A 26379-nucleotide genomic window follows, 5' to 3' on the forward strand; every position below is an offset into this window, starting at 1 on the left:
TACTTCGTGGAAAAACTACAATAGAAATATACTGTTGGTAATGAAAGTGAGGTGTTCCGCGTGTATTTAAAGTTCGTAGTGGATAACATATATCTTATACTAGGCATAGGACCGTTATTCTAAACAATATATATAATAACACAGTTTACAACGTATTGTCCAATGTTTTCCAATATTCTTCCATTCGTGTAGTCTTCATTCATCCAAGAAAAACACCAAATTAATTTTTTTTTCACATACTGATTATATTAGTTATTTATTGTGAGTTTCTAACTCACAATATTTCGGTGTTAAAACCGAAAATAAGTTCTACTTCTAGTAAAGAAATTATTGCAGGTATCAATTAAGAAGACACAGTTTGAAGACACAATTACGAAAGTATAAAATCCGGCAAACCAGCAAAGAGTGAAATAATATGCATTCGAAAAAAAGTGAAATGTTGCACTCTACAGTCTTTTAAACTTTTCGCAGAAAAAACTCTGTAGCCCTTTTATCTGTTAACTTCAATGACTGAAAACAAGAGGAAATTAAACTTTTAAACTTAGAAAGTTTCTGAAAACTAGTGACAATCAAAAGAGCGAAAGTTATATGACCAGATCTGTAGTTACAATTAGCCAGGAATTCTGGCTGTTGTTAGTTTAATTGCCGTTTAGGTTTTCAAAAAAAGAAATATACACATGCATAATATGTTTCAAGCGCTTTTTCAGAACACAATGATTCTTAGAATCGAACAAATTATAACTTATATCGCTATAAAAAGATGCAAAAAACATCTAATCTTTATCATTGTCTTACGTGATTTTGAAAAGTTTTTCCAGTTATTGAGGATTTTCAATGTGTATGGATTAATATCATCTGCATGCGAGGGTGCATGCGAGATTGCGCAAAGGAAAAAGTCATTTCTGTTTAAACGGTAATTCCTAAATATTAAAAACAACTTAATATGTTTTTTTGATAACATGATTAGAAAAAACAGTTTATTGAGTATGTAAAAGTAAGCTTTCTTTCGACAAGGATGAAAACGTACTGAAAAGAAATCTAAAATAACTACCGCATTAACTGTTATGGGGAGCGAAGTACTGTTATAACTACGTTACAATATATCCTTTGTTGTAATTCTTTGCTAGACCGTCCGTTTTCAGCTTTTTCAGCGTTTCAACTATATATAATGATAACCTAGAAGATTATATACATTTCATTTTGAAAATAAATTTATCTGATTAAGTCTTTTCTAATACCCGTTAAACTCTACATGCAAAGATCGAAAAATTTATAAATAATTTAATGAATTAGAGCTAAACAATGCAAAAATTTCTGTTTACATACGAAGAAAACTTTGCTATGCCATCCATAGCAAGTTTCATCAAGGAAAAGTTAGACATAAATATCATTTTACCGCACTAAATAAAAATTGGTAAACGGCTATTCCTTTCTGCTAAAACTCATCACTTAGAAGAAAAATTAAATGAATACTTTGAATATTTAAATGAATATTTTGATTGAATGCTTGTAATAAATCCTTTGTATCAACTATTATTCTATCTATGATTATGATAGAAAATCTATAAATTGGTTGTGAAATCCTTCCTCATTTTAGGGACGAAAAGTCTCTACAATGAATGAACATCATATTTAAGTTTGTATGCTTTTACTTTCTTAAATATAACGGCTAGTATAATTCCAAGGTAAATTACTAGCAGTATACTACTACTAGCAGTATACTAGCAGTATCTTGTTCAGTAGACAAATAAATTAGTCTTTAAAAAATTTATTTAAAAATTTTTATCTTTATTTTTATGTATGTAAATTGAAGTCTTCTTTTGTATATAATTTTTGTTTTTTTTTAGAGTTCATAATTAATGAAAAGTGTTATCCTTTTTATTCTTTTAAAAAGATACATAAAATTTCTAAATTTAGAATTAAATTTAAAAATAATCATTTGCTAATACTATTCATGATATAAATAAATTTAATAACCAAGTATATTTGTATGTATAAAATGTGAGACTTAGTATTTAAAAAATAATTTTCAGAATTATGAAATCTTTAATTTATATAAATACATACACTCGCGCAATCGTTTGCGTTCGGGTGTGAGAGTGTATTTTTGTGTGTATTTATATATACAATATTGTAATATACACATTTATAAGCAATATAACCCAAATTTATTTTTAATATTGTTTGACATTTCATAAATGATTGTTTTAATATTAAAATAAAATAGCGATAAAAAATATAAAATTATGCTATAGAATCATCAATTTTTAGAAATATGTCTGCTGAAACCTACAATCGATTATACAAAGAAGCGGAGAACGAACTTAGGGATATACAACCAGCAGAATTACAACTAACATCATCAAAACCAATAGAAAATCGTGCTAGCGGTTATAAATGGTTAGCTAGACATTATATCAAGTAAGTTAATATTTTAATTTTTAAGAGCTTGTAGTAATTTTATATTTGATTTGTTTTACTTTTATATGTTAATTATGAACAAAACATTATTCCTTTTTTTTTCGAGGATGGTGACACATATTTACTTTTTCCGAATTTACTTTCTAAAAATACTTAATTTAATAAAAAATACAAGTTAAAATATTTGTTAATATTAACCATATGAATGGGTACTTAGTTCAATTACTTTATGGGCGTATGTTTTGTGTGTATGACTGAGGGAACATTAAAATACTTCAGTTAAAAAATATAAAATCCAAATATAATAATAATTTATCATTTACATATAGCTAATAAAACCAGTTCGCTTCTTATTCATTGTGGATTGTACCTGTTAAACTACTAATTACATTTTTTCTATTTGCATTGAGAAATACTTCATAAAGGATTTGTCACACTTACTAAAATTGTCAAAATACGTCGTCAACATTTTTTCAGAAATTTAAGATGTTTTCACTAGTAGCTACAAAATCAAACGATGGATTTTAAACAAAATCAAAAGTTAAAGCTTTTAATGAAATTCAATACGTTACGTATAAAGATTTTATTACTCATTACAGCGTATTACTTTATTTCAAAAATACAAAATCGTTACACACGTTATTACGTAGTTAACACGGATAAAAATGAATGTTCAAATCGGCTACAGGCACAACCTATTTCCCTTAAGAGTTAATGATTACAAATAATAGAAAAATTTTAAGTTTTCCAACATTTAATATTTAACGTAGCGTAGTTAAAAATATTTCAAGAATAAAAAGTGTGGTATTCGTCACGAAAGAAAAGTTTTAAAGAGTTATATCTTACGGAAAAACTTATGTTTTAAATATTTTTCCTTTCTTTGTTACTTTTCACTTTTAATTTATTTGAAAAAAATATGAAGAGATTAGAGCAAGTTACGCATAAAAATTATTCCATTTTTTCCTTGTTTTTATGATACTGTTACTTCATCGTTTCAAAACTTCGTTAATAAATTACTCAGACTACGAATATTTAAGGGTAAAGAACAAATACCTTCTTATACGAAAGAGTACAGTCAATAAAATCATGGAATACAGTATATACATTGTACTTAGTCTATATAGTTATTTTACTGTAGATCTCTACGAAGCGGTGTATTCTTCCCAATCAAAAAGGCGAGATTGCCAACAATTACAAATATCGTTTTGTCTTCAACATAAATTTTTTTCATTCTGTTAAATGAAATTAATAATAGCGTATTATAATACTATTTTTGAAACATTAAAAAAGTATTTTCTATCTTATCGAGAGCTAAAGCAAATTTAAACAAATTTCCTTCCCTCATCTTGAAACCACCCATCAGAAAATAAAAATAACTGTCTACAAATTTGTTTTTAAATACACTGAAACTTCATAATGTTTTTATAATAAAAATTATGGAATTGTAAACCTGAATTTCAATAAAACAAGAGAAAACCAATGTGGTTTTTTTTGGGTAATATTTTGTAATTCCTATGGATTACTTCAAATAATTGAATAACTCAGGAATAAAGAAGAAAAAGAACGTTTAATACGGTTCAAAACTTAATTAAATAGGTATTAGGTAAAATAAAATACAAACCTTTCCTTTTTATGATTTTTATCAATCTTCTTTATACATTTTTTTTAATTTATAATTTTCAGGTATTAAAATTAAATATAAACAATTTCTAATTACAATCACCAGAAAAGATTATTTTTCTTTGGTTGACTTCCAATTAAGTAATGGATTAACCTAAGCTAAATATTGATCATAATAATTTAGCAAGAGTTTAAAACAGTTACATTCTTATTTCATAATAATCTTAAATTCCAGCATAACATTAAATCTTTATATATATATTTCTTGAGTGCATGTGTATGAAATTGAACTCCTCCTAAACGGCTGGACTGATTTTGATGAAATTTTGTGTGTGTTCAAGGGGATTCGAGAATGATTTAGATTCACAATTTGATCCACTGGAAAATGTTTTTTTAATTAATTTTTCATTTATAAGTAGTTGTTGATTTTGGAATGTTTTACATTGGATCCGGCAGACTGCACTACCATCGCAGAATCGAATATTCAATAATATTATATTTTAATTTTAGTTTGTCCCGACAGTTGGTGCTACGATCAAATTGAGAAAAATATTTCGTAATTTTGTGTTATTATTGTGTTACAAAAAATCGCTAGAAAACAGATTTTTAATAAACAAGAGGCTAATAAATCAGATGGAAATGTAAAAAAAGGAAAACCAATCAGATCAATGCAAGATGGCCGCTGTCAGACACAACGACAAATCACAAAGAGCCCGTATGGCCGTTGCCAATGTAAACAAAATCACAACTGATTAAGTAACAAGTAGGCAGCACTGCGATCGCGTTTAGAATTGTGCGCGTATTGAGAAATATTATATTATTATTTATTGTAATAACGTTTGAAAGTGTATTTAAAAAATGTACATTGTGCAAATTTGTAAGGTACAGTATTGAAGTGAAAATGATTTTTTAATTTATTTATGTGTTTTTGATCTTGGGATGGTTAAGGTTCACAATTGGGTCCGGTAGGCAGCGTGTGGGTCCGGTAGGCAGAGCTGCGATCGCGTTTTAGAAGTTTTTTTTTAATTTTTGGTTTATCAGTCAAACCCGGTAGTTGGTGCTGCGATCGGATTCTAGGAATTTATTTTATTTTGTTGCTTTTTCGCATATCAGTTACTTGCGTCGTAGCTTAGTGTTGTTCTTACATTAAAATTCGTATTTAGAGAATAGTTTGAATTAAATCCGATAGGTAGTGCTGTTCTGACAATTGGAATTATTTACATTCTGAATTTTATAAAATTAAAAGTGAAATTTTATAAGGTTCCGTAATGTTTTGTAAGTTTCTTAATGTTCAGTATTAATTGTAATGATTTTGCAGCCACTACACCTTTCGTTAAAACAATATTTTCCACCGAATACTGTGATTAGAGAGTGGTGTGAATTAAATCCGATAGGTAGTGCTGTTGTTTTGCCATTTGGATTTATTTACATTCTGACTTTTATAAAGTGACAGGTTAAATTTTGTTAAATTGCTAATCTTCAGTTTTTTAAGGCTTTATGAAACTTTAAATTGTTGTCAATTAATCTGTTATATACTCAGATCTAGCAATAGCGAAGCATTGCCGAGTCTGCTAGAATTGCGCGCTTATTGAGAATATTATATTATATTATTATTTATTGAAATAACGTTTTAAAGTTTAATTAAAAAATATACATTGTGCAAATTTGTAAGGTGCGTGCAGTATTGAAGTGAGTATTTTACATGATTTTTCATGAATTTTAATGATGTATACACGTGCATTCAATAACAATCAACTTAACCTACAAATTTAAATTGTCAGTTCTCATTTGATTCTATGCAACTTATGAAGTATTGAACGGCTCGTTGAAAATAAAAATGTCAGTTTGTAAAATAAATTATAACATTTATAAAATTAAAATATAATTTACGTATAATAATTATAGTTTAAAGTATATTTAAAAAATTGAAGTTATAATTTTTGTAGCTGATTAATTTTATTAAAAAGTTTCCTAAAATTATTTTTTATTTACAATTATCTAAAATTTGGTAAAATAGATGTTAAAATAAAGAATGAGAAAAATGATAAAAATTTATACGAAAATTTTAACTACGTTGCTTTTTACAGTGCTTTTATTTTTTTATTAATTGATTAATTAAGCTGTTACATGGTTATGAAACATCAAAATTATTAAATAAATAAAAAAATATGTAATAGGTACTTTTTTAGAATGATGTTAAGTGAAAATTAGTAGTAATGTGGATGAAAATTTATTAAATACACTAATTATTAATTTTACGACGTTTCGATTTTTTAATTCAGTTTTCATCGGTCTTCTCAATATTTAGTGAAAATAAATATTAACCATACTACACATAATTAATCAATAAACCCATTACAATAATACAACAATCACAAACTGATAATATCATACTAATAGTCATTTTAATTAAATTTAGAACACATTCTTGCTAATTTTAACTTAAGTTAATCATATTTATGTGTTTGCATTTATTACAGAATAATGCCGCGTCAGGACAACGTCTGTCGGGTCCGCTAGTATATATATATATATATTTATATATAAAACATTTTTTTAAATTTTATGCTAGAATTATATAAAGAACTAATAATAATTTATTTTCAATAAATAGGAAGTATTTGAATTTATAAAGAATAAGCAATTTCATGAATCTATTTTTTAATTTTAAAATTATTTGAAAGGATATCATTATGATATCAAATTGAATAAAAATAATTAAAAATGTTTCTTTTTTTCTTTGTTGTTTACGATTTAATATATCATATTATTATTTCGATACAGATACCTGTATAAAGAATTCAAAAGAGAATATTTTGCTAGTAAAACCCTACACATATTTATTAAATTAATTATTTATTTGAAGTTATAATTTTATTTTTTTAGATATGTACTCATTATAAATAAGTTGGGACTGTGCTACGATCAGATGACCGATTTACCCAGGCTAATAATAATGCGTAGACTTCTAGATGCTGCTGTTGGACGATTGCTGGAACTCAAAGCAGAACTAGTACGGGAAGAACTCTCAGATTTCAAGTAAATTATATTACTATACGTAGAATAAAAACTGAAAGTTATCCCATTTTTCCACCACAAAAATAATAAACATTATTTACTACTATCTAATTTACATCGTACTGCTCTTTTAAATTAAGAGTAAATAAAAGAAAAAAAAATTAGTACTTTTTTCGTATAAATTCAAGTATTCAATAATTTTAAACATATCTTTTGCTAAATATTTCTGCCTTATCTTGCTAACTTTTGCTATATTTTAATTTTTTTTTTAATTTTAAATGTATACCTTTGTTGTCATATACCTGTATTAAACTAAATATTACGAACTACATGTTTAATCATACAAATAAAAAAATAAATTATCTATACTGATCCATTAATAATACACAGGTTGGTTATCTAAGCATGAAATCTTTCGAGTACATAAAACTTTGTAATTAATTAAGAATTTCAGAGCCGTATAAAAATACACTACCAGAAATGTTTTGGTTTTAATGCGGGTGACCGAAATGACTCGGCTAAAACCGTACATGGAGATTAATACATACATGGTACTAATTCACAAGGTTAAAATATAAAGGAACGAGTCCGTGTAAAGGATTTTTTTACACCATTTTTTCTAATTGTACTCAAAGCAATTAATGTATGAATTTTAGAAATATTTAATTTATTTAAATATTTAATTACAGACATGATTAATTTTAACTTTAATGAATTTTTTTTTAGTAATACAATAAGATTAATCCTGGGTAGATTATTCCTCTTTTGAAATAAAAACAATGAATCGGTTAATCTGAAAAATACGCAACTTAAAAAATACTTGCAGAACTTTTCTCATATGTACAAGTACTCTCATATCGAAATCTTTTATAATTTTCATAACTTTTAGATTAAATTTGGACAACTCGATATGTAGATATATTATTACCCTAAGAAGAGGCTATCATAATGCAGTAACCTAATAATTTAAATTATAATATAATAAGCTAATATAAACATTAATTTTTGGTGGCACTACAGAGAAATAAAGAAAATTAATGACAAAAGTAAGATAAGCTTAGGAATATAATTGTAACTTTTAGATAAATGCAATAAGTTTCACAATTGACTTTTTTTAAAGTTATGTAGTAAAGAAAACTTAAATCAGTTATGCAAGTACTTCTCCTAAGTGTCTTTTTACTTTATCGAGAAGTTAAATTCCAAAAAAATGAAATCCTGTTAGTTAATAATAAAATAATCCGCTAAATAAGGGAAAGGAGTAATCGATTTACTGTTATAAAAATATGGTTAATATGTGTTAAGTATTTAAAAAAATTATTAAAAGCGTACTATCACTGAAGATATTGTAAGAAACGATTGAAAGTAAATATAAATCCTTTTAAATACTGGTTGAGGACAACCATGTAGTCTGTACCGATATAGTCTGCACGCATGATGTGCGAAATATTCTAGTAAATATCCTACAATTAAGATATGAAGCTACGAATACTTTAGTTAAGATAATTTTTGCATCATCATCACTCAAATAATATCTTCTAAATGATATATCGCATAATACCAGTAAACTAGATCGGGCTTGGCATGGAAAACTCGGGTTATATTTTTCCTTAAAAACCTATTATGTTATGAAATGTAATTGGGAATGTTTATTTAGACCATGAGATTCAGTAAGCAATCAGTTGATTGTAAGTTAGAAAATAACTGAATAACAAACAAAATTTATGAACAGAAATCTGAATATCGATCTAAAACGCACAGCTAATGAAGTGGAAAGATTTCCGAAAAATCAGTCCGATTAAAGAGCTGCCAGAACAGAACTGCCATAAACGCTAATAAGAACCGTTTCCACATAAATGTAGAAAAGCCCTGTAATAGCAAAAGAGTTTGTCTTCGTGCTTTGTTAAATAAATAAAAATAACTTGCCCACTTCTGGACAAGAAGACCGACTTTTCGTTTTCGACACTCTCACTATTTTTCAGTCAGAAACGTACTGGTTTTCAGAGTACAACGCATTACATACATTCGGTCAGCAAGTAGACTACACACAAGCATCAAGCTTTATCTCATTCACCAGTGTCTGATTGCATAAGCGCGTATGAAAAATTAACCACTACACAGTCAACATAATCTAAAATTGAGGATTGTGTTGTCTGTTGTCTAGTTGTCTAGTTGTTATTGAGTGTAACTCAAGAACGACTAAACCAATCTTCATGAAATTTTCAGATGCACAACTTCAAATATATTACTACAACATATATAAATTGGTGGGGTTCACCCACAAATCACATCGTATGACCGAAAGTAATACCGTAGGTACTTTTCTTCTAAAAGTCGTAAAAATAGGTTAGTGAAGGTTAGAGAGATTTTTTTTTTTTTGTTTTTTTGCGGGTGTAGAGTTTTTTATTTACTTACAAGAAAAGAATGAAATGAGTTATGTGCCAAACATATTATTTTTTTAGGATTTTTAGAAATAATTTATTTTAATTTGGAAGATTTAATTCCTTTAAATTTGCAATTTAATGAATAATCGTATGTTTTTTAAGTCTTTTTTAATTCATTTTATTCTGTGAAATGTGTTTTTTTTATTTCATTTAAAAAGTAAGGTTCTTGGTCGTATTCAGTTTCCTTGAGATCCAAATTGGTTTAAGTTGTTAGGGTATAATCATCATCATTTGCAGTACTCTGAAATTGTTTAGAGGAAATTCTTTCGGTAATTATTTTAGGTTCAGTTACTTACATTTTCTATACCATAATAAAGAGGATGGAAAATAAATAAAGATTACTCGATTTCAGCAAGTAGATGTAAGAAAAATTTATATTGAAATAAAAATGTGCTAAATATATGCGTACCGTAGAAGGAAAAAGTATTAGAAAAGAAAGAAAATGGAAGTCAATAAGAGAGAATGGAACTAGGAATAAAGGAGAAGAGTCCGTTATGGTGATCTGCATAATGAAAAATAATCTCATATCATTCCTCTAAGTATTACTGTTTTAATTCTAAATCCCTCATTTCACGCAATAAATTAGATCAAATAAAGGCGATTTACCTAATATTTAACATATTTAAAGTTTTCTATAAATTTACAAATTTTGATAGTGGTATTTACATAAATTCTCTAAGGGGTGACAAAGAGAATTAGTAACGATATGTAAACGTACCGACATAAGTATTAATCTCACTAAATTACTCTAAATCAAATATTCTGCTTATCTAACAAAAACAGAAAGTCATGACTTCAATTGCTTTGAATTCATGTTTTAGATACCTTTCCTTTTCAAAGTTTGCCAATAAAAGTAACTCAAAAGCACTATTAGTGTCATTAATAAACTATAAACCGTGTGATATGATTACTTTATTATAAACAGTATACTGAGAATCAGGATTAGTAAAACAATAAGTAATATTCTTCAAATAAATCAATTATAGCACGGATTAATTGTTTAATACAGTTGTTTCTATGTTTAATAGCTATTTCGACGATTTATTGATAGAGATGAAATTAACATGGCAAGATGTAGACCTTATTGTTCCACGTTATTACAGGAGAGACAGGCTAATGGAACTAACCCAGATGAATAAAGATATAGATATGATAATTGAAAGAAAGAAAACAAGTAAGAAAAATGTATTCTTTTTTCTAAGTTTACTATATTTCTCTATTGACTTATTCATTGTAATTATTTTTAGTAACAATATATATAATGTACATATACAGTAAATAAAAAAATATAATAGCATATATATGTATATAAGCTATGTCGGAAAACAACTATGTAGATTTAAAAAAATGTTTATCAGTACCGAACATATATAAACCAAGAGAATAAGTAAAACTTATTCTACTATGTTATGTAATTTTTCTTGGATGATCTTGCAAACTTTAAATTTTAAACTATAACGGAAAACCCATTAAAAGTTTTATAACGAAATTTTTTCTACTATTATATTCCCGTAAAATAACATCATAACGTAGTTTAATGTACGAGTACAAAATTATGTACGAGTGTTGTTTTGATGTACGAGTAAAATTCATGATTAATTAATATTTTGCATGATTTTATAGTAAATTGTATACTTTTAACATAATACAATCTGTTAATAATTTTAGAACCCTATAAAATACCTGATTTACTAAATTAGGATTGCCAGAAAATTACGGCTTTTAATCGATGAGAAAGTTTCTTAGATATGAGTGATTCTGGGTGAACTTCAAATACGTTACTAATAACTTCATCTTATTCATCGCTAATACAACGCTCATCTCATCCATAAAGAGAATACAATACATTCTCCATTATGGACAATCAAAACCTATCAACACATGAGGACATTAAGGATGCAAATAGTGGTCGCCTTCGATCTAGAAAGCCACCTATCAAAACAGCAATTTCTGCCACAGAGGAAGGATTTAACCTACCTGACGCCTGGAGTCAAGAATGGACCACATAGCCGAATAACCAAATCCCATTTATTACTCAAAAGCCGCCGGGTTTTGACTTGCCACGTAGGACATAGTCAACGCTAAACAGAATACGAACTTACAGACTTTTGTCCTAGGACAGCTTATGAAGGGACTCCTGAAGATTTCCTGATGGCGACTCCAGAATCAGTAGCTTATATTAATTTGTTAGATGTTTGTAGTTTTTGACTGTAATTCATGTTCTGTCTTGGTGCCATACACTAAATAAATATCCATCAGTCAAAATAAATTAAATAACAATTATGTTTTTTATGGCAAAAAATGTTTTGTAAAATGATTAATTAATCCTTTTCAGCTTTAATATCCATATTTATTTTTTTTTGTTTGGTTTGATTTAGGATGATTATATTTAACAGAACATTTCAATTCATATATTCAGTTCTGTAGCTTTCAAATAGTATACTACTTTTTTACATAACACATTTTCCTTTTCTTTTATGTTATCGTTACATCCGTTTGTCATAATTTCCGTTATTATCCTAACTTTTATAAAAATAAACATCGCAGTTATCATCACTCAGCGAATTGTTTTACGCGTATCCTTAGGTAGTAAGGTGTAACCCACCTAGTGGTCTAGTGGTGAACGCGTCTTCCCAAATTAGCTGATTTGGAAGTCAGTCGAGAGTTCCAGCGTTCAAGTCCTAGTAAAGTAAGTTATTTTTACACGGATTTGAATACTAGATCGTGGATACCGGTGTTCTTTGGTGGTTGGGTTTCAATTAACCACACATCTCAGAAATGGTCGAACTAAGAATGTACAAGACTACACTTCATTTACACTCATACATCCTCATTCATCCTCTGAAGAATTATCTAAACGGTAGTTACCGGAGGCTAAACAGTAAAGAAAGAAGAAGGTAGTAAGGTGTAGTATATAATACGTACCATTTGGTCTTCCGTTCGTTAATAGTTTGCATATTCCAGAAAATCATAAATTTTTAGATATGTTTTCAATTTTAATTTATTTTTAAATCTCAATAAATAGATTCAATAAAATTATAATTTCACTATTTTAAAAATTAATTATATTAATAGAATTATCTGATAACTTAATTACTTGTGTTTAATGACAACTTTCGGGAAAATGTTCCAACGCAGATAAAAGATCACTGCCTAGTGAGTTATAAATACATGATATAAAGATTAATTAATTTTGAGATTGTATTTGATTATATATTTTTTTTTTTTAAATAGGATTTATTACAATTTATGAATTTTTATATTACAGTAATCAAGAATAATAATATTTTGATGTGTTATCCGACTTTCTAAATTCTACTCATTATAATTCGTTTCTATATATTATTCATTAAAATATTTTTTCCTAAATATTAAAGTAAACTTACTGAAAATTTTATAGCTAGGGTATCAGTGACCTCTCTAAAAAGTGTAGAGAATGTAAACGAAGAAGTTAAAGAAGGAGAAGAAGAAGACAAAAAAGAGGAAAAGAAAGAAGAAAAAAAAGAGGAAAAGAAAGAAGAACCCCCACCACCTCCAGCACTACCGCAAAAAAAGAGGAGGTCAAATATGTCAGCTATAATAATTCCAAAAAAGCCGGAAATTTCACCGGAGAAGGTAGTTCTGTAATGAAATATAATATAGATAATTATTAAACCTTTTATACAAGAGACAAAAGTTTCTTAACAAAATAAGTAATTAAATACAGCAATTTTAAACTCGCTGTACGAAATATTTAATCACTAGGATTCTTTCCATCAAAATTTACATTCAGAACGTTTTGCAGTTATTGTAGGTTTTTTTTATAATTTATGATGTTAGATTCACAGGAATATATATATATATATATATATATATATATATATAAGATCGATAAATATTAGTGGATCATGTTTTAATTTTAAAAGTTATAGGATTTAATTTTCTCAATTAAGATGAAAACAAATATTCTGGGCTTCAACTAAAACTTAAAAAACAACTGAATCACTCACTTAAGAAGAAAATTTTCAAGATTGGATTTTGAACTGTATTAACAACAGTCTAAAATTCTCATTTATCTGATTTCATGTATTCTAATCTTTTCTTCTCTTTTAGACACCTTAAACCAATGATTTTAGTTCCATTAACAAATTAAAAAAAGCACCCCTGCAGATATTCTACCAATCATATTATCATTTTGTAAAAGTGTTTTACTTGGAAACTTACAACAATTATATTAGTCCATTTCTACTAACGCTTATTGATATAAATTCATTTATTTCAACCAAATTACATCCCAATTTTCAACTTTACATATCCTTTTTATTTTATATATATGTACACGCGTATGTAAAGATGTTTATTACTAACTAATGGCCAACCTCAATGCGTAACTCCCAGATCACTCTTAAATAATTTTTTTGTTCTGGTATGGATTTTTTGCGCCCATCTATAAGTAAACCACCAACAGCCATGCGCAAATTGCTATTTTATAATTTAACTCCAATATATATATATATATATATATAATAATTAATGAGATAATTTTTTTGTAATGAGATAAAATTAATGGATGATTTATCAATGTTAAAAACTTACAGGTTCTAATTTACCCTATTAAGATGTAAACGAATATTCTGGGCTTCACCTAAAACTTAAAACAAATGAGTCACTCACTTTCTTAAGTATTTCTAACTTTCAAGTATTCATACAATACTTGATTCAGATATTTATTAAGAAGTAGCCAGTAAAGCAGAAGAAATACAATAACTAATTTAAAAGTTAATTAAACTAATAACTAATTAATATATACATAACTTATTAATTATAACTAATTTAGATGTACATCATTAAATTTGTGCCTATTAGAATTTTTCTAATTTAAGACCGTTCGAAATAATCGCTTCGTTATGTTAAACTAATTAACATCGTTATTTCATTAATTACACAACTTATGTCTAAAATAAGGCGATACTCTTCACCGCCGAGAAGCAATCTCTCTAGGAATTAATTGTCTACTTCTATCCTCCTTCATTCCTTACCTATTATCCGATATTCCTTGAATAGTTACCCCTGTAATTCTGCTAGATATAACACCACCCGTGACGCTGTGATCGCAACTCCTAGAGGCTAGCGGATTCGTTTCTTTATTGGGTCCTAATAGAGTGGAAACTGTCTAGATAGAGTGGTAACATTTGGTTACTATCTGGATTCTCAGTTTGCGTCCCGAAATCCTCAAATGTCCAAAACACTGGCTGAAATTTTTTTCAAATAAAGCTAGGTCTTAATCAACGCTAAAATCTAATCTAAAAGTTGCTTTAATCCTGGTTAATACTGATAATCCAGCCTGAATGTTGGTTACGGGGTACGCTGTACAAGCTAACGGATTACTTTTGAATGGTACCAGGTAGGGAAGCGTCATATTTATAATTCTTTATGGTGATTTATAGAAAAATTATACAGGATGTCCCATATAAAGCGCAACCCAACCTTATATTGGTAAGTACTGAAATAATAAAAAGGCATGTGTAAATGTAAATGTAATTTTTATTATTACCATCCATTACCTTACATTTAGAGTAAATGTTGGAAGTGGCCGCCACCTTCTTGAATAAAAGCTTAAATTCTTTTTACAGCGTTTCTTGTAACTTTTTTCAAAGTTTGTGGCTGGATATTTAATACAGCTTGTTCAATATTGACTTTAAATTGTTCGTGGTTTGTTGCTGTAGGCTTTTTCTTTGAGGTAACCCCGTAAAAAAAATCCGCCGCAGTCAAATCTGGAGATCTTGGTGGCCACAAGCCTCGACCGATAACACGATTACCAAAGAATTCCTCGACGAAATCAGAAGATGAACCTGCGTAGTACGATGTCGCACCGTCATATTGTAGCCAGCAGTCTGTCTTCCTCTTCCAAGAGTGCGATGAACTGAAATAAAATATCCTGATATCGTTCTGCATTAATGGTGTACTCGAAAAAAATAGGACCGATTATTTTCTTCCGCAATATCGCGCACCACACGCCCAACTTCTGCCGTGTAATTGTTTTTCGTGATAAACGTGGGGATTTTCAGCGCTCCAAATTCTACTGTTTTGGCTGTTTACGTAGCCGTCCAAATGAAACCGTGCTTCATCTGTGAGAAATAACGAATCCATAACATTAATTCCCTCGCGCAGAAATCGACGGAACCGTTGACAATATTGTAGCCGTTTTTTTTTGTCGGGCTCAAGAAGTCGATGAACCGTTTGAATGCAAAAAGGTCGTAATTGTAATCGTTTGGTCACCCGATGAACAGTTGATTTAGACAAATTAATTTCAGTCTGATCGATTTATTTGGCGAGGCGAGTAATCGGTCTTTGATTTTAGCGACTGTATCTGTATTCAACACTGATGCAGATCTTTTGTGTTCCTTGTTATTAACAGAACCGGTCTCTCTAAATTTTGCGACTAACCTTAGTACTGATGTTTTGTTAGGAGCTGGTTTATCTGGGTACTTAAACAATGGCGAAACAAATCTTGTTGCATTGCAACTACTGATTTCGTACTCAACAATACGACTCAAAAGTACGACTCAACAATGAAAACACGTTCATCTAGTGAAAACACCATCTTGTCTCTAGCAAGACACTGAACGTTATGATTGCACTGTTGTTACTATCGGTAGTGTTCTACTGCGTCGCCGCGATGTTCAGATGTTGGAGGAGTCCATTTTAGTAAACGAGTAGGGGAGTAAGCTTGACTTTTGAAATTTCATGGATGAGTGATTGATGGGTTGCGTTTTATATGGGACACCTGTACTATTCCGATACAATAAAATACTAAATTTCAAACTGATGAAAGACTGAATTTACTTATTTAATAGAAATCTTTTTGAATTACAAAGATCTCAGATATCTCAGATATTTTTGAATTAAAAATAAACTAATTATATGGGTATTGTGTGCCATAAACAAATGATTATAGACATTTTAACATGAGATAACTCACTCACAAAAATTAAAATAAAAATGACATAATCGCACCAAAGAAAAATAAAATTATTTTAAAAAATATCCAATGCTCTATTTACCTGGAAAAGAGGAGTGCAATGGTTTTCCACTTCCTTCTTTGCTGAAAAGAATTTACTGTTGCGTTTTAGTTTATCCTCCATAATGCAAGTGATATTAATCCTAAAACCGACACTTTCATTTTGTCCACCGTAGATAATTATAATGTACTTATTACTTCCAGAAATGTGATATTTTAGTGTTATGCTAATAACAAAACATAAACACAGGAGTACAGAATCTTGAGCGATTTTGAAAAAATACAACAAGAGGCTTCCATTATAGTACTTTTGCATTTCTAGTTATTTGATAGATTGTCGATTTCAATGAATTTAAAAAAAAATGTTATCTACGATAAGCCTAGATTTTCAAGAAAATGATTTTGTCTAGTGTGTGATTTTCATACATAAATGACTTACCTGAACACAACTATATTCAGTAAGTTACTTACCGTTAATTAAGTTCCAAATGGCAAGTTGGCAATCGGGAAAAATGGTCAAATATAATTTTTATCAATTGCTATAAATACTTTAAATTTTATGCTCTCTGTCGCTTACTTTTTCACTCCATTAATTATACTGAAGAAAACCTCACATGTCTAACTTGAAGAGGATTCTATGTTGATTACGCATACAGAAATCTGTGGAAAACGTTGGAATTTTACGTTTTTGAGTGACGTTGGTGAAGATAATTTAGTTTTAACTTTATAGAAAGGTTTTTTTACGTAAAACTAAAATTTTAACAAATTGCAGGAAAGAGTAACTTGTTAACCACTCATATAGCAGAATATGTAACAAAATATTTTATTTAATATGAACACAGTCCAAAATAAAGACCCAATTATTTTGTTAAAATTGCAATTTTTCAGTATAAAATTAAACTGTATAGTAAGTAAAAATTAATTTAGAAATTACCGGGATATATCTTAAACATTCTAATTTTTTTCTTTTCAGGCAGCTTTTAAAGCTATTATAATGCTATTGCAACGCCACGAAAGAGCAAGGACTTCCAGACTAATAGCACAAAAATGTAACAATATAATTACTTTAAATTTTTGGTAGCTTTTTAATATCTTTACATACTAATATTCCTTTATATCGTATCTGTTTCAAATAACTTTTTTTAGTACTGTGAAATTTCGAAAAGAAAGGTATGCGATAGCAATTTGAAAATATTTACTAAAATTCAACAATAATGACAGCATAAAAAACTAAATATTAATGGCAGTAAATAATTTTTTAGTTTTCAATATTACTATAATTAGCAATCATGATTTTCATGAACGCGATATTAATTACAATATCTCAAATAACTAGAGTAATAATTAATAAGAAATTATTTCTTAAGTGTGAAAATGCAGAATGAAAATCAAATTCTCTATTAATTAAGATGATATATTTCATTCTAGAGAAATATTTTAAATTTTGGAAATAATTTCTTAAAACTCGTAATTTTTTTTATTCAATAACAAATGTAATTATAGTCGGCTCTCCTGCAAAGCGATAAGTAAGTCTCCTGACAAAAACACTTGATAAGGAGGTCCTTAATGAACTCCCAAAATAAGTAATACACAATAAATTCGCAAATAAACTTACTAGTTATGAAATTTCAATCTCAGTCATAAATCATAAAACATTAACTACAGCACACACAAACATTAAAACAAAGAATAAAAGTAAAAAGAAAAAACAAGAATTAAAGGAAAGAGTAAAAGCAAAGAAATTAAATACGATACTAATAAACTTGTTAGATCTCAAACTGTTACGCAGACCCTAAGCCGAATACGTGGACACGTGTCAATTGTTGAATGTCCGTGCTGTTATCGAGTAGATTAATTGCAAAATGGTTCACATGATTCTAAAGTCTCTGCAGGTATTTACACTGCGCTGCCGTGCAATCTCACGAACCGACGGGAGCTCCAGGTAATAGTGAAACTCTTCATTCCGCGTGAACCATGGCGCTTCGGCAATCACCCTCATTATTCTGTTCTGGAATCGTTCAATAATTTCCATATTACTAGTAATAGCCGTTTCCCACAATTCCACACCGTACGCCCAGATTGGGCACAGGATAGCCTTTTAAATTTTGATCTTGTTGGATAAAGTGAGGCCTGAGTTCCTCCGTAGCAGCTAAAGTAGTTCCCTGTACCTTAGGCTCAGCTGTTTACTCTTCATCCTCACGTGACACTTCCAGGTCAAACGGGGATCCAGGTGAAATCTCAATTATCGCACAGTTTCCGTTTGCGGGATCAAGACACCATTAAAGTACACAGTAGGACAGTCATTCCCTTTACATAGCGAATGTGACGTGCCTCGTCTTACCTTGATTAACCTTAATCCTCCACTTTTTCTGTCACGTGCAGATAAGTCTAGCGCCATTTGTAGGTCTGCGAAGCTACGCCAGGGTCTTCGTTAACGGCTAGGATAGCAGTGTCATCGGCGAATGTGGCGACGACGCAATCCTCCAGGGCTGGATTGTCCGCAGCGAATATGGAATAAAACACAGTGCCCAGCACAGAGCCCTGAGGGAAACCAGACCCAATCTCAAAGAATCTTGAAAACTCATTACATTTCATCTGAGCGAAATGCCCTTCAAGGTAATTTCCCAAGACTAGGAAGTAGGATTGAGAAAGTTGTAGCTTTAACTTGTCGAGCCAGCCAGGTATCCATACCTTATCAAAGGCCTGTTGGATGTCTAAGAACGCCGCCGAGAAGAACTTCCTCTCCTCCAAACATCTACTGTTGACTCTATGGGATTGTTCGATTGTGGAATGACCACACCTGAACCCAAACTGGTGGTCCGGAATCATCCCCGTACTCTCCAACACTGACCGAAGCCTGTGCAGTAGAATCTTCTCAAACAATTTAGATAAGACCGATCGATAATAGGCTAATTGCTCTCTAAGAAGAAACTTGTAAAATTAAAAATATTTTTAGCGCAAATATTATTTTATCATAAGCACTTTTATGTTTCTCAATTCCAAAAAAAAGAGAATTAAAAGAATAATTTTCTTTCAAACTGTCCAGTTTTTTCTAACTTCTTAGCAATTATATATTAAGATTTACATTTTAGATGGTAAAAACTTAACATATTTGAAGCATATTTTTTTGAAAATAACTGCAAGAAAAATGTAAAACTCACAGTTCAAGAATAGTGATTTGAAAAGCAGCTGCAGACTGAAATATGAAAATAACCTATTGGTTTGAAACTGTAAGTATTATATAAAGCAACCTTTTTTTATCGGAGGTATTTTATAATTCCGATAAATCAGTTACATTTGTTCACGCCGCCTTGTGCACATAAATGAATAATATTTCTGCTTTTATTTTAGTCAACTGTATGTAATTTCCAGCTAATTATAATATATTGAAATTTTTATTTGACTATTCATAATCGATTTTTTGAACGTGTTTCTGTCCTTATGTATTTGCTTGTAATAGAATTGCAATATTTGTTTACAATTTCTGAAATACCTTATTATAAGTACTGCGTGTAATTGATAAAAAACTGAATATAAGTGCTAAATTTCTTTTAGATTTAAGAAATTCATTCTTTTCTCATTACTGCTAAGTTTTATTAGTTATACCTTGTAAAAGATATTTTAATAAATTATGTATTAAATAAATAACACATAGAAAAAAGAAAGAAATTGTGATTTTAGATTACGGGTACTCTCCAAATATAAAAATTTTATTTTCTCTCTTAACGTTACATTTTTGAATGTACAGCCATTAAGTAAGCTTTGGATTCAACGTATACCTTAAATTAAAACATGGTAAAGGAGTCTATCTTATATGAAACCTTTAGAACTCGAAATCTTTTCCTCTTAAAACACAAAGTATTTGAATCTCAGGAATTGAAGATTGTAGATCATTTTAGATGGAAATAATATACATTTATTTTTTAATTCCTCCTCTATGAATCATGAGACCTTGCCGTTGGTGAGGGGGCTTGAGTGCTCAGGGATACAGAGTAGCTGGACCGAAGGTGCAACCATATCGGAGAGGTATCTGTTGAGAGCCAGACTAAGGAATGACTCCTGAAAGAGGGCAGCAGCTCTTTCAGTAGTTGTTAGGGGCGTAAATCACAATGACTTAAACGGCCATATCAACATCACTCAGTCCTCTGAGTACTGCGCAGCTGAAAGCAATGGAAAACTACAGCTGTTTTTTTTTCCAAGAAAATGTGGCTCTGCATTTTCAAAAGCAATAATGGAGGCGCCTTCCTTGGTAAAATATTCCGGAGGTAAAATAGTCCCCCGTTCGGATCTCCGGGTGGGGACTACTAAGGAAGGGGTCACCAGAAAAGTAAAAAATGTAAAACAAATTGTTAGGGATGTAGGGTGTAGAGGGTATACTGAAATGAAACGACTAGCACTAGATAGGGAATCTTGGAGAGCTGCATCAAACCAGTCAAATGACTGAAGACAAAAAAAAATTTTTTAATTGATTTTTTAACTAAATGTTTTCTAAAAAAAATGCAGTGAAAGTAATTCTGAAGTCATTGAGGTATAATAACAATAATTTTACCAATGTGATCATTCTGAACAGAATTAATTTTTGTATGTTTTACATAACTGGGAATACTAACTTTCAAAGAGATCACATGGAGAGAGCTGGAAATTTAAATGTGTTTAATGAAAATTCCTTGAATTTTTAACTTGCAACTAAATCAGTTTATTTTTTTTGGTTTGATTATGATAACTGAACTTTACGACTAGGAAGTTTTGTTTTCTTCCCTAAACTATCTGCGTAAACAGATTGTATCAAATAAATTTCAAATTGATGGAGTAACGAATCAAACGGTAAACAATTCAATGAATATTTTGAGAAACGGTCTTTATAACAAACCAATCTTTAAATCCTTATTACCATCTAGAATCTCATAATCCTACCCTATCACCTTAAAACGTTTATTTAAAATACTGTACTAAGAATTATAAATATTAAAAGTACTCAACGTATTTACACAACTGGAAAATGGTCCTGAAATCTTGGGCAACATATCAGAAAAATAGTTTGACACCAAAGGAAAGCATTTTAAGTGCATGATTTATGCGAGACAAAAAAAGATAAATATAAATATTTTAATAGTTGGAAAATGAAAACCATGTATGTTTTTTTTTCATTTACACTATTTTTATATGAGCACGGTAGCTTTTATTATAAAAGGCATCATCCATCGATTATATAATTATTTACATTTAATTTTTGTATTTTTTTTAAATTCAAGAATTAGTTGTTTGAAGTTACGCAATTGTAATTTAAAAATTCACTTATTAGTCTATTAAAATAATTATTTTTAAGTAATTATCTCTAGTAAAAGAGTAATAATTACAAATTTTCAGTACGGGAAATGAGGAGGTTACAAGAGGACATAGCATGGCACAGGCACGTACCGATTCCATTAGATGTGATGACCAAAGCGGTGAAAAATATACAAAGGTTTTGGAGAGGTTACGCTGCAAGACTTCATGTCTCTGCAAGAAATATTCGCCTTAGAATACTGATTGGTAGTATAATTTATTTATTATCTAAGCCCGGATACATATATTTGTGAATGTTCGTTTGGGTCCATATTTGTGTCAGGGGTGGTTGAAATTGAAAATCAAGAGAGTTAAGATTCAAGAGAATAAACAGAAATATTCTTCTCCGAAATTTTGCGATTTCTAATATACATATTCGAATATGTTTAAAAGAATTTACTTAAGTTTTAAATATTATTAATTCAGTAATGAAAATATTTATTAATTAAAATTTTTTAAATATGTAAATTCCTTGAATAAATGTAGCCGTTGGAAGGAATCACATCAGCTAGAAAGACAATGAACGCCCACTCAAATATTATATGAATATAAACAACAAACACAAATAATGAAACTAAAAGTGACAACAAAGTATTTTTTATACTTCTTTGTAACAATTTATATTCAGCTGCATAAAACTATATTCAGGTAAATTATCTCTAGGTTGATTATACTGTTTTTTTTTTTTCATATTTTACACAGAATTTTTCCAGTACTATCAATATTTTATTTTACATGTAACTTAAAGTAACAGTTTTAAGATTTGAAGTACAAATCAAGCTTATTACGTTGTTCTTCAAGACTATTACTTAATTTAAGGAGAAAATTAACATTTTTGTGAATTCCCAGACCTGCTGGGATAAGATTGAAAATCTGTGGGAACCATCGTTTTGATTTACCAGAAGTCCGTGGGTTTCCAAAAGAGCAGCCCCACCCAGGCTAATGAGATAGAACAAGGAATACCGGATATTTATATTCATATTGCTTTTTGATGATTGATATTCGAATATAAAAAATACACTCATATATTCACCGATGGATCGAAGACCTAGATCGGCTTCAGAAACTCTGTAATCGTACACGACGAAATCCACTTTTGAGGACATCTAAGATAGACAGTATCTATACAGCAGAGTTGTATGTTATTCAGCCAGCTCTTCGCTTTGTTTTACATTACATTAGCAAAGACAGAATGCTTCTCTGCTATGATTCCTTAAATGCAACTGCTGCTTTAAGGGATAGGTTTACATACGATGAACTTGTTTAAGATGTTTTAACAGCGATTAAGAATATCAAAGACAACGGGAAACAATGTATCTTCATTGGACTTCTGGGAATGAAACAGTGATGGAGCACCCAAACAAGCGGCAAAAAACACGGAAGTCAATATTACTTTAGTCAAACTAGATAACCCCCACTAAGTGTAGGTCGTGTAGGTCATAAGGAAGCAGTGGATAAGGAAATAGGATTTATTCCATTAAGAAAACCCCGTTTTCCATCAAAACAAGAAATGCTCTGACAAGACTACAAGAGTTCGGGTTGGTCATAATATACTCACTTCGTCTTACGTGTTAATAGGAGAACAGAGAACTTGTACCTTACAGTGAAACATATAATAGAAGAGTGCACGCTAAACAGACATCTCAGAGTGAAACTAAAATTAAATGGAAATTGATAATCACTTTATCTTATATAATAAAAGAGAGAAAAAGATTACCAAACTTTTAAGAAAAAGTGGTCTGTTAGAGCGACTATGACTTTAACTTGTCATACGTTTCATGTTATAATAACTATTTATTGATGTTATTTTTGCTTTTCTTTTGAGCTAATGACGAACTTCTTTAAAGATGTGTTCTTTAATTGCGGTTCCTTTACATCTGCTTTTGATTGTTTGATGACATTTTTTTAGCAATGAATTTTATGATTTTAAGTCCAATAGCTCTATACACCCTTGTCATCGTGTCTTTCTTCTGGGGGTTTTATTTTTTATAAGTTTGTTTTCCAGATGATCTGCTTGACAAGAATGATCTTTTGACTTAGCCCCTTATTTTAAAGAGAGTGGAAAAATTAGCTTTTGACAAGGGCTAATGACCACAGTAATCGATGGTCACTATACGAAAAAAAATTTGTTCAAATTATTTAAATTCAGAGCACGAGATAATAATTTGGTAATTAAAAATATTTATCTGGATGCACATTAATTAAAAATTAGCAGTTCAACGTACATTATCAAATTTAAATAAATTTGTTATTTAAATTTGAGCAAACGCTAAACAATGTTGTGTTATTCAAAAAATAAAACGTAGTTTCTATTATAACACGGATAATTACTACGAATAGTCCTTTTATACTTTAAGAAATGTTTTTAAGAATAATTATAACAGGCTTGAATTCTATTTATCGAGGGATGCACTGCAAGAGGCAGAGTCCAAGTTGATAAAATTTTTCGAGATGTGGAATCAGTGAATATTATTTTGATAAAGCAACATATGATTCTCCATGGCATTGATTTACATATTTCATCTTCTTTCTCACATGCAATGGGGGAATAGGGAATGAGAATGTTAGCTTCCGTTAAAGAAATATTAAATGGTTGAGTCGTACATACCTATAGTTAAATTAGTTTAATTATCGTGTCTTAATACTTTAATAATTTAATTATATAAAAATATAATTATATGATTTAATTAACCTATTCCATTTTTAAGGACAGTTAAGGAGTAGTTATGCTATAAGACCTCAGAAATGGGCAGTGGAACAAGTTGAAGAAGTTCGAAGAAGATTAAGAGCAGATGCAGAAAATAAATGGAAAAAAGTATTAGAAGATTCTCATTCCTATTTGATGTCAGAACAGCAAAAAGAGGATATTGGCGGTGAACTTCGATATTTTATAGAATCGTGGTTTAGAATAGTTGCCGAGTTACCAGCTTTCCCCAGTGATGAGTTAATATTTCCTCCACCAGGCTTACTGGGCTTACCAAAAGGTTCTTATACATAATCTACATTATTTAATTTAAATTTATCAGGTTTTTTTATTACTTTTATTTTAATGAAAGCATAGTAAATAAAGATTGAAAACGTACGTTTTAATCATAAACTCTTTATCTTTTAACTTATAATAGTTTATGACTATATCTTAATAATCTTTTGAAGTCTGCCGCTGAAATGAAAGTATTTAAAAAGGCAACTAAAATAAACATATTTATATGAAATCGATTTTACATTTAAAGCAGGCATAAAGTTCCATTTAGTATAAATGTATTTTATAAATTCAATCTATAGAGAATATTTTTGATAATTGTTATTCATCATACGTTAAATATATATCCATATTTTATATTTTCTTGGTACGTTAAATTATCATATAATTACAAAAATTATGTAAACATTTATCCAGAACGATCGATTATTACTTCATACTCCTTAAATGTTTACCAGGAACGTAGCTAAGGAAAGAGGTTGACAGGTGAATCTCCTCTCTGTATTTCAGATGGGAGGAAAGCATACTGCAAAATTAATAGAATTCTGAGTAATGTAAAGTGTTATTGGTTTGAGAAAACGTTCTTTAAGAAGAAATAATTACCATTTTAAATAGGAAGAACTGGATTTAATCGGTGAATTGTAGTAAGAGTAATTTTAAAAAAAGAGGAGAGTGTGTTAACTATTTTAATTTGTAAAGTTTATATAAACCAGTATTAGTTCGTTATTGCAAATTATTGTAATTAATTGGTTAATCTATATTAAGTACTTCAAACTAAAATTTATCAGTGTTTATTATTCAAATATTTTAACTGAAAAAAAGTTGCTGAATTCATTTAACTTCTACCAAATAAATTTAATTAGATTAAATCTGTTTAATTATTTTGAAAATTGATAATAAAAATGTGTAGTTACATTGCTCTTTTATTTTGCATATGAATATGTTTTCCTTTTTTTCTAGTCGTCTGCCAAAACGACCTTGAAGACATATCATAGGTGTAGAAAATTATTGTTATAAATATTTTTATGCGACTATTTTCAGTATTTAATTTTTTTATTTTATACCATTATTATTTTTTTTTGTAAAAAGTCACACAATAACATCTTAGTCATAATTAAAAAATTATTTTACATTTGAATTTATCAAATTTCCTCTTTGCAATGCTTAGTTGTTTATTGTATTCGGTTTTAAATGATTGGAAGCTTAAAAATATTTTTTTGCACATTCGTATTGTTCAAAAATAAAATGTATCTACGTTTCGTGTTCAAAGTATTATTCTTTTGTGTATGTGTGTGCGCGTGTGTGTGAGATCTCTCTCTTTGTGTGTGTGTTCGCGTGCGCGTGCCGGCACGCACAAACATACACCAACTATTGTTAAAAGAGTCGTTTGAACAATACGTATTGTAACATGTATTATCCAATAGTGTTAACTTTGATTGATATTATTGGATTTCAGTTCAAGCAATCCTTCAGCTTACTGAAAATTTCTTAGTTTTATAAGCTTTTACATAGTATTTTCCTCGTATATCATGTTTATAATGTGGAGCTGAAGGAAATGGGTAATAATTTGTTAC

The 26379-nt window shown here is 29.3% G+C and overlaps 1 protein-coding gene across 1 annotated transcript in view; it reads left to right on the forward strand.

The window, feature by feature from the left end:
* The first annotated feature begins 2275 nt into the window (after window positions 1-2275).
* Window positions 2276-26379, forward strand: part of LOC142317443 (IQ and AAA domain-containing protein 1-like) — a 54242-nt gene continuing 30138 nt past the window's right edge. The window contains exons 1-7 of the mRNA XM_075354010.1: window positions 2276-2421; window positions 6928-7080; window positions 10529-10685; window positions 13008-13115; window positions 17474-17549; window positions 21868-22032; window positions 24534-24809. Coding sequence (XP_075210125.1) covers window positions 2276-2421; window positions 6928-7080; window positions 10529-10685; window positions 13008-13115; window positions 17474-17549; window positions 21868-22032; window positions 24534-24809 — 1081 coding nt within the window. The remainder of the gene's footprint in view (window positions 2422-6927; window positions 7081-10528; window positions 10686-13007; window positions 13116-17473; window positions 17550-21867; window positions 22033-24533; window positions 24810-26379) is intronic.

Source organism: Lycorma delicatula, chromosome 1 (assembly GCF_047948215.1).
Source record: "Lycorma delicatula isolate Av1 chromosome 1, ASM4794821v1, whole genome shotgun sequence".
Classification (NCBI taxonomy): Eukaryota; Metazoa; Arthropoda; class Insecta; order Hemiptera; family Fulgoridae; genus Lycorma; species Lycorma delicatula.